At 42.8% G+C, this 9,877-nt stretch overlaps 1 protein-coding gene across 4 annotated transcripts in view; it reads left to right on the top strand.

The window, feature by feature from the left end:
- Positions 1-31: 31 nt before the first annotated feature.
- SCLT1 (sodium channel and clathrin linker 1) overlaps positions 32-9,877 on the top strand; it is a 41,114-nt gene continuing 31,268 nt past the window's right edge. The window contains exons 1-4 of one of the 4 annotated variants that reach the window (XM_081926049.1): positions 32-172; positions 1,584-1,690; positions 7,599-7,666; positions 9,664-9,716. In XM_081926049.1, coding sequence (XP_081782175.1) covers positions 1,657-1,690; positions 7,599-7,666; positions 9,664-9,716 — 155 coding nt within the window. In that variant the 5' untranslated portion in view covers positions 32-172; positions 1,584-1,656. The other 3 variants (XM_081926050.1, XM_081926051.1, XM_081926048.1) reach the window with 3 other exon arrangements.

Below are 9,877 nucleotides of genomic sequence, written 5' to 3'. Positions count from 1 at the left end.
AAGTCATCTCCTTCGCCTAGCTTCCGATTGGCGGCCTGAGTCAGGCGCGTCATATGCGGACCCGTCATCTCCTCCTCCTTCGTTTTCTTCTACCCCTCTTGTGTTTTTTGCTTCTTTTCCTGTCCGTCGGTCGTTATGGTAATCGGCGGCGTTGAGGTGGCGAGTTAACCAGGTGTCTCGCGCCGGTCTCTTACGGGGGAGGTGGGGAGGCCTGTGATTGGTCCAGAAAGGGGAATTAGGCGAGGCGGGGAGCAGCTGCGGCTTCACGCGCGCGGCGGGGTTCCAACCGTCAGTCCCGGTCCGTGTGTGGGAAGAGAGTGAGAGAGAGGGTCGCGTGTTCCACCCTCACATTTCTTCCAAGAACGCGCAACAGGCGACCTCGTCTGAAAAGAAACGTGTGTATTACATACACTTGTCGGCGGGTGTGGGGAGGCATTTTTCTTCAGTTAACCCTTCCTCTTAAATTAATAATTTCTCCTATGGGTTTATGCCAGAATAAACCTTCCAGCCTAGTCATATATCTCGCTGGCATAATCCATGTCTACTTTAGACTTTACTTTAGACGGGGTTTTTCATTGCAATAAGCTCTTTTGCACAATAATGATGCATTTAGGGGTGGGTTTGTTCTGTTTTAATATTAGTGCTTCTGAAATGCTTTCCCCCAGTGTTTCCACATAATTGCTGTTGGGAGAGACTATAACACAACAAAAGCGAGATTTAAAAAAGCCCCTTGCTCCATAACGTTTGTTGTAACTTTTTGCTGATATCCCATAACTTTCTATACAACTTATGTACCGGTTGGAAATGAAGCAGTAGGACAACCCCAAAACTTTTGCAGGGACAAATGGTTGTGGATTTTTGTGTGTGAATAGTGTTGAGTGAAGGACGGTGTATGACCGTTCTGATTGCATCATGGACACAAATAATCATGAACATGCAATAAAAAGGATGCGCTGAAGGACTGTTCTTATTTTTATCTTTTTAAACTTTATAATGGTACACTGATGAGCTCCTGTAGGCTGGGGGAGTTTTATATTTGATCTCCATGGGACCATGGGCATAGCCAAGAATTTTGTGAGGGAAGGAAGGCATTTTGTTAGGGAAGGCAGAACCTCAGTTTGCTATACATTTTTATTCATTTGGGGGGGGGGGCAGCTGCCCCCCCCCCCGCCCGCTGCACCCATGCATGGGACTATAGCTTTGAAAAGTGAGTTTCCATTATGATGTTTGATACAGTGGTGTAGCGTGGGTTGTCAGCACCCGGGGCAAGGCAAGTAATTTGCGCCCCCTAACCCGTGGATTTGCACCCCCTAACCCGTGGATTTGCGCCCCCTAACCCGTGAATTTGTGCCCCCTAACCCCCAGATGTTGCACCAGCTGCGGCCGGCCCCCCCTGCACCCCCCACACTACGCCACTGGTTTGATAGAGCATTTTTCTTTCAGAATTATTTCCACATGCCCTATCTTTCTGTAAATAGGACACTTGTAGATTCTGAGGAGAATTCAGTTAGAAACTAAAGTTAGAAATGAATGGAAGTACATTACTGTAGGTTTTGCTGCTTACATTTATCTGACTTTTACAGGTTTTGTATTTACCTTGATGAGAGGGAGTTCATTTGGTCAGAAACCTTATTGTGCAACCTTCCAGGTTAAAATATGGAAGGAGCAACTGATTTTCCAAGAGTTCAAAGTAAGTTCTGCATATGAGTTCATCCAGATCTATACTGTTAGTTGATGTATTTCATTGAAAAGCTTAAACAGAAGTTTTCTTTTTATATAAAAAAAGTGGGGGCCAATAACAGCTTAGGTGTTCTTCTGGACCTGTTGCTCTATATGAAGGTGCAGATAACATCAAAGACCACAAGTGTCTGTTAGCTTTTGCTGGTATTCTTTGTACTCCTATCTGGAGAGAGCAGACCTGGTGTCTGTTATTTTAACATGTATTCTGTCCAAATTAGACAATTGTAATAGTGTCTACATAGGGCTGTCTATAAAGACAGTTTGGAAACTCCAGTTATTTGTTTGCTAGCAGGAGTTATACAACTCAAATTATACCAACCCTGTACCACTTGCATTGCTTACCATTTTGTTTCTGGGCTTAGTTTAAGGTGCTGGTTTTGCTCTTTAAGGCCTACATTGTTTTGGACTAGGTTATCTGAAGTATTGCCTACTGTCACAAACCTGCCAATGTCTTAAGATCAGCCTCAGAGTCAGGTTTATGGTCCTTGAGGAAATACCACTAGCCACCAGAGACTGACAATTTTATGTGGTGCCCCACATCTGTGGAATTTCCTTCTCAGACATCTTTGTCAGGCTCCTATTTGGTTGTTTTTCAATGAACTCTAAATATGTTTCACTTAGCTTTTCCTGAGTTATTTGTTATGTTTGTCTTTCTGGTTGAATTTCCCTCAGCGGGGGTGATGTATTTAATTTTAAGTTGTATCTTCTATTTGATTGTAATTATTTTTATCAATGGTTGGAAAGTGCTTTGTGAACTCAATGTCCTTTAAGAGGATCTATCTGTCTAACTTAGGCTGTAATCCAAACTCCTTTGCACCACTTGAGGGTTTGGATTGGGCAAAAATATTTGTCTGTCCAGACTTGCTGGCCACTGCTCATGGAGCACAGTCATTAGAACCCCCTATTTCACCTGTTGAGCAGGCAGGCAGGTAGAAAACTTTAAAATGGAGTGTTCTGAGGAGGGCCTTAGCTAGCCTGGGTTTTATTGGCTCCCAAGATGGTCCCATTGCTGCCGCTTGATGGTAATGGGCCTGATCACTACACCAGCGCTAGGTTGGACCAGCACTTTGCTTACCTTATGCCTTCCACCTATCACCTTCTGCCTAGGCTAGTGTGAGCAGCAGGGCTACTGATGCAGCACTGACGCCTCCACTCTGTTAAACTGCAGTGCTCCCTAGCCAGGATTTGACTTCCAGTGTTGTATATTGAAGCTGTACTCAAGGTCTTTCTTGCATAGACCTAATACTAGTGAATCTGATAAAACTTGTGCGCATCCAGTTAATTATTCCTATTCATTATTATCCTGCTATTGTACCTATAGGTAAAGGTAAGGTAAAGGACCCCTGGATGGTTAAGTCCAGTCAAAGGCAACTATGGTACCTATGCAGCAAAAGCACTACCCTCAATAAGTAAGAATGCAATCATAAACTCACTACTGTAGTTAAGTCCCATTGAACTTGGGGACTTAACATAAGAGGAGCCCTTCTAGAGCAGAACAGAGGTCTGACTGGTCCAGTGTCCTGTTCTCGCAGTGGCCAACGAAATTCCTATTGGAAACCTTCAAGAAGGACTTGGGTGCAATAGCATTTTCCCAACTTGTCATCCCATCCCCATACAGAACATACTGTCTCAAACTGTGGAGGTAGAACATATCCATCGTAGCTATAGCCTTATTCTCCATAAAATTCTCTAATCCTGTTTTAAAACTATCAAAGTTAGTGTCTGCTTTTACATCTTGTGGGAGTGAGTTCCATGGTTTAACTCTGTGCTGAGTGAAGTACTTTCTGTTCAGACTCTTCCAACATTGAGTTTCATTGGACAACCCCCCCTTCTAGTAACATGCATGGGATTGTGATAATTTCCATTACATTTTTCTTATGCTTTGTAAATCTTTCACCCTTTCAAGTTCATGTTCATTTCCATCAAATGAAACGGTAATAATGTATATAAAACAGAAATATGAAAAGAGGCAAAATGTTACTTCAACATCAAGATAAACATTCCTCCTTTTATAGAGCAAACACAGTGGCTGTTTCATAAAGACTAGCACTGTAGATCTGGTGAATACGCTGCATATGACAGCTTAATCAAATTGGTGCTGGAATATTAGCATCACAAAGTGAAACACTAAGCATTTGTTTTCAGGGAGTTTCAAAGGTGCTCTTGTTACATATTGAAAAAGCTGTGATACTTCTGTTCTGTTTAAATTTCATTTATCTAACATGCTCAGAAAATATTAATAGCCACCACTGGGAGCCAGGTGTTAACATATGAAAACACATTTATTCTTGGTCTACTGCAGCTTCTTAATATAGTTGCCTACTAGTGTTTTGCAATTCCAAAGCATGCCTAATCAACTCAGTACTGCCGATGAATGGGTTACAATAAATGAAAAACTGTTTTTTTCCACTGCCATCCATTACTACATCACTTTAACTTCTTCCCCTGCAATAACTCTTGCCCCAGACATTCCTTTAAAATTTTCAACTTGGCAAATCTAGAAAGATACAGTTTTCAGACCCAAAGGAGCATCTACTTTTACTGTAATGTTAGGTTCCATATATTTTATATTTTTATGTAACCCTCCCTGGCATGTTTGGGAGAGGCAGTAAATAAATGAATACAGTTTTACTGTAATTCTGAATTGACAAATACCTGACAAAATGTTCCCCAAAATGATAACTCTCATCTCAGTGACATATCAATTACACTCTTAAGTGAGAGCTAACTAGGGCAGGAGAATGATAATATTCAGATTTTGGGAATACTTCTGGAGCCAGTATTGCTCCTTAAGGGTTTGGATACTGCTGTTGCCAGATGTGCTTTTACTCAGCTTCAGCTAGTGCAGCAAATGCAGTCTTCCCAGAATAAGACAGTTCTTGTCACTGCTGCACATGCTTTGGCTACATCATTGTTGAATTATTGAAATCCCTTCAGTGTGGAGCTGCTTCCAGAGCATGTTTGGATGCTGCAGCCAGTCAAGAATACTGCTGTCAGTAATTCTGAGAATGTTATTCAGTATTACTCAATCTCCATTTTCTTCCAATATGTTGGTGCAGATAATGACCTTGAGAGCCATAAATGCATTGGCCTAGGGTAGAACTTGATGAGATCTGGCCTGCTTGTTAAGATCATCTGGAGAGTCTCTGCTCTGCCTCCCACCTGTATCAGAAGCCTAAATTGATGGGTTTCCTAGAGTAACCCCTGGGTTCTAGGGCACCCTTCCCCAAGTGGCACTGCTGGAAGTATAGCCTTTTGAAAAACTGTTAAAACTGCCCTCTTTAAAAGTTTTATATGTTTTATAAATGACTTAGAAGGCACCAGTCTAACAAGAAAAGAGCATACATTTAATTAATAAATTAAACATTTAGACATGCCTTATGAGGCTTCAGGCCCCGCCCCAGGCCAGATGGTAAGTGGCAAGAGCAGGGCCCTCAAGCACTCACTCAGGGGAGTCCTCCTGGGCAGCAGGCAGCAAGCAGCACGCAGTCCTTGTGAGGCTTCAGGCCCCGCCCCAGGCCAGATGGTAAGTGGCAGGAAGGAGCAGGGCCCTCAGGCACTCACTCAGGGGAGTCCTGAGATCAATTCCAATCTGTTACCTCCGAGGATGTGGACAGGCTGCTTGGACGAGTGAAACCAACCACCTGTCTCCTGGATCCTTGCCCATCCTGGCTTATAAAAGCTAGCCGGGAAGGACTGGGCAATGGGCTTCGTGGGGTGGTGAATGCTTCCCTCCGTGAGGGAGCCTTCCCAGACCCACTGAAAGAGGCGGTTATTTAAACCGCTTCTTAAAAAAACATCTTTAGATGCGGCCACAATGGCCAACTATCGCCCAGTCTCAAATCTTCCATTCTTGGGCAAGGTGATAGAGCGAGCGGTTGCCGAACAACTCCAGGCACGCCTGGAAGAAGCGGACCATTTGGATCCCTTCCAGTCGGGATTCAGGCCTCATCATGGGACTGAAACTGCCTTGGTCGCACTGGTTGATGATCTCCGGCGGGCTAGGGACAAAGGTGAGAGCTGTTTCCTAGTTCTGCTGGATCTAGTTCTGCTGGATCATCGACCATAACCTCCTTCTGGACCGTCTTGAGGGGCTGGGAGCTGGGGGCACTGTCCTACAGTGGTTCCGCTCCTTCCTCCTGGGCTGTGTTCAGAAAGTGGTGGTGGGGGATGAGTGTTCAGACCCCTGGGCTCTCACTTGTGGGGTGCCTCAGGGTTCTGTCCTCTCCCCCATGCTTTTCAACATTTACATGCAGCCGCTAGGAGAGATCATCAGGAGGTTTGGGCTGGGTGTTCATCAGCTCTACCTCTCTTTTAAATCAGAACCAGTGAGGGCAGTGAAGGTCCTGTGTGAGTGTCTGGAGGCGGTTGGAGGATGGATGGCGGCTAACAGATTGAGGTGGAATCCTGACAAGACAGAAGTACTGTTGAATGGGGTAACTGTGCCCCTGAAGGACCAGGTGCTTAGCCTGGGAGTCATTTTGGACTCACAGCTGTCCATGGAGGCACAGATCAAATCTGTGTCCAGGGCAGCTGTTTACCAGCTCCATCTGGTACGTAGGCTGAGACCCTGCGGACTGTCTCGCCAGAGTGGTGCATGCTCTGGTTATCTCCCGCTTGGACTACTACAATGCACTCTACATGGGGCTACCTTTGAAGGTGACTCGGAAACTACAACTAATCCAGAATGCGGCAGCTAGACTGGTGACTGGGAGCGGCCGCCGAGACCATATAACACCGGTCTTGAAAGACCTACATTGGCTCCCAGTATGTTTCTGAGCACAATTCAAAGTGTTGGTGCTGACCTTTAAAGCCCTAAACGGCCTCGGTCCAGTATACCTGAAGGAGCGTCTCCACCCCCATCATTCTGCCCGGACGCTGAGGTCCAGCGCCGAGGGCCTTCTGGCGGTTCCCTGATTGCGAGAAGCAAAACTACAGGGAACCAGGCAGAGGGCCTTCTCGGTAGTGGCGCCCACCCTGTGGAACACCCTTCCAGCAGATGTCAAAGCGATAAACAACTACCTGACATTCAGAAGACATCTTAAGGCAGCCCTGTTCAGGGAAGTTTTTAAGGTGTGATATTTTATTGTATTTTTGGTTTTTATGGAAGCCGCCCAGAGTGGCTGGGAAGGCCCAGCCAGATGGGCGGGGTATAAATAAATAAATTATTATTATTATTATTATTATTATTATTATTATTATTATTATTATTATTAAAATAAATTAAACATTTAAAAATATTGTTATTTAAATGACTAAATTAATGTCGCATGAAGGATAATGTACAAGAGTCAACATACATCAAAATCTACTTCCAAGATAATCAGTAGAACCCCAGTTTAAGAAAAGTCCAACCAATTTGAAATCTGTCAAGTGAACTCTTATTTTAGGTAAATTGGTAGCAAAGATGAATAAGGTGACTCCAAATAATGTTTAACTATCTTCTTATATTTTGGGTGGTGGAATTCAACAAACATGTTGGTAAATAAAATTTGGTGAACAAAACTACTTACCGTGCAAGCCAATGCATTATTAGTTGGAAGTGGTCCACTGTGTTTTATAAAACTTACTCTCAAATAAGTATGTATGGATTGCAATAAACTTTTCTTTGTTGAATTCCTGTCCAAAGGTTTTTTGAAAAGGTGCATTCTTTTATAATAATAAAGAAAAGGGAATTCACAGTGAAAAGTGATTAAAACTGTGATCTATAAACTATATTGCATCTTAAGTTATATGTTGTCAAAATAAATGTTGTCTTCATAAGGTCTGGAAGCAAATGTGTTAGGAGAGAATATTTCTAGTTGAATTTCATAACGTAAACTATCAGTCCTGCAAATTAAGGGATTCATTTGTTTCAGATCAAAGGCTAAATGATGTGCCCCAGCAACTTCAGACAGAGAATCTAACAAGAACTGCCTTTGAACAGGTAAATTTATTTCCTGGTGTTTACATTGCAGTAAGCCACCCAAATGATGCACTGTAGAAAGATGTTGTAAAGGTTACTATTTTTTAGACCTCTCTACAAATCCAAGTTTTCATATATTATTGCATATATTACTGACACTATAACATGGAGGAGCTTAAAATTTTGTTTGCAGTTAGAAGCTACCCAGTTCTTTTTATTTAGGAACTTTTTATACCAGAAGTTTTCAACCTTTGAGCACACGGCTCCCTTGACCAACTACCTTCTTTCTGCGGCACCCCTGTGGGGCTCAGGAGCCCAGTTATGTCATCCCTTGCCTGCAGAACTGGCAGCCTCTCACCCGTTTTCGAACATACTCCCTTGTGGAGTGTTCATTCAGCCTCCTTTCCTCTCCCCTCGCCTTGGGAGTCCTATGGGCAACCAATGCTGTCTCTCCTCGTCTCTGAGCTGCCACCCCTTGCCCCAAAAAGAGATGCTTCCTCACAGTGCCCCACAGGAGTCTGGGAAGAGGATGCTCCCAACCTTAGTGACCCAACTGAGACTGGCCAAAGTTGAATGAGGCCAGCACCTTACCTTGGGAGGCAGCAGTGGGTGCTGCCGGGCCTGCATGGTGGAAAGGCTCTTCAGGCACTCAGCTCCCAGGCAGGCATTGCACACAGCAAGCACAAAAAAGGTACCTGCCTGCCTGGCCTCTCGCTTGTCTGCCCGTTCCCAACAACAAGGTTTGACAAACTGGTTGTCTGGGCTCTATTGCCCGCTTGGTTGCTTGCTTACTCTGAGGCTGCCTTAACTTCTGGCACCCAGCACCCCCCTGGCCAGCCCCAAAGGCACTATTTGCCTGCATAGCATGTAACCAGACATGCTGCAACGAACAGCCATTCAAGACACTTGGAGGCAGAGATGCGAGAGGGCATCCAAGGAGGGAGGGAAGGAATGAGGGATGGAGGCTAGGGTTGCCCACAGCACCCCTGACCATCATTAAAGGCACCCCAGGGTGCCGTGCCACACTGGTTGAAAACCACTGTTTTATACAGTACTAATTTTTAGAATATTGCCCATAAATACATATCTGCAGAATTGTGGATTAAAATAACAGAATCCATACAATAGACATGAATGGGCTTTGGATTCATACACTTGCTTCTCTTAGCCTTTTATCCCCCTCAACCACCCTGATTCCTTCCTTATTGTCTTAGTTGGACCAAACCATACCTTGTCATGATCTCTGAATTGTAGTTTCTCTGTTATTGTGCAAGCCTCCTTTAATGACTTTTATTCATAAAGGTACCTTATAAATATTTTACGTAATACAAAATTGCTGTATGACTTTATTTATGAACTGCCTTGAGATGGTATTTTGCCTTGTGAAGTAGTGAGTGTGTATATACATGTGTGTATTATAATGCATATTATATCATATTTCTAAAATCTAAAAGGCCTTTTTGTAATTGTTTTGAGGTTGACTGGGGAAATACTGAAAAGTAAGACCTTTTAATAACCATATATTGATCAGATGCTACTACAAATTTAAAAGCTTTACTGATGCTTCCAGGTTATAACTTTATAATTGCTAATCCACAGTTTTTCTAAAATAAAACAAATTCATAGTACAACAAGAGGCTGGCTCTCACTTATAGTGAGTGGTGTGCTACAGATTTGTAATACTATAGAAACTAATATGTTTACATGGGCTTAGATGATAACACTTCACCCTGTTCTAGTTTCTAATCATAAGGTGGTATGTGAATCATCATTTGGAACACTACTAGTCATTTTAGATGGAGACTTTCTTTCTGCTGTGGAAAAAGATTGTGTTTATCTCCAGAAGAACTGAAATGACACATAACATTTTAATGTAAAAGCAGAATATGGAATTAAACATCAGTGCATATGGAATGGATAGGCCAAAACATGAAGATTTTAGAAAATTAAATATGCTTCACTTTTTAAATATATGTGGTAATATGTAACAGTATTAAAAGGAAATAGTTTCATTTCAGAAGAATTCCTTAGGAGGTAACAATGAAATGGAGCCTGAACTGATGAATCGAAGGTAAAGGTTTTTTTATGTTATAATTAAATTTAAAGTACTACCGTGTTTCAAGTGTGGTTTGATTATTTGGTTTGTTTTCTGTCAGCCACTTTTTAAATGTTATTTTAAAGCTTGGAAATATAGACTAAAAAAGGAAACAATAATGTATTTTTTTCTTTCAC

The sequence above is a fragment of the Podarcis melisellensis genome (genome assembly GCF_964234715.1).
Source record: "Podarcis melisellensis genome assembly, chromosome: 9".
Lineage (NCBI taxonomy): Eukaryota > Metazoa > Chordata > Lepidosauria > Squamata > Lacertidae > Podarcis > Podarcis melisellensis.
This window is presented reverse-complemented; position numbering and strand designations above follow the sequence as displayed.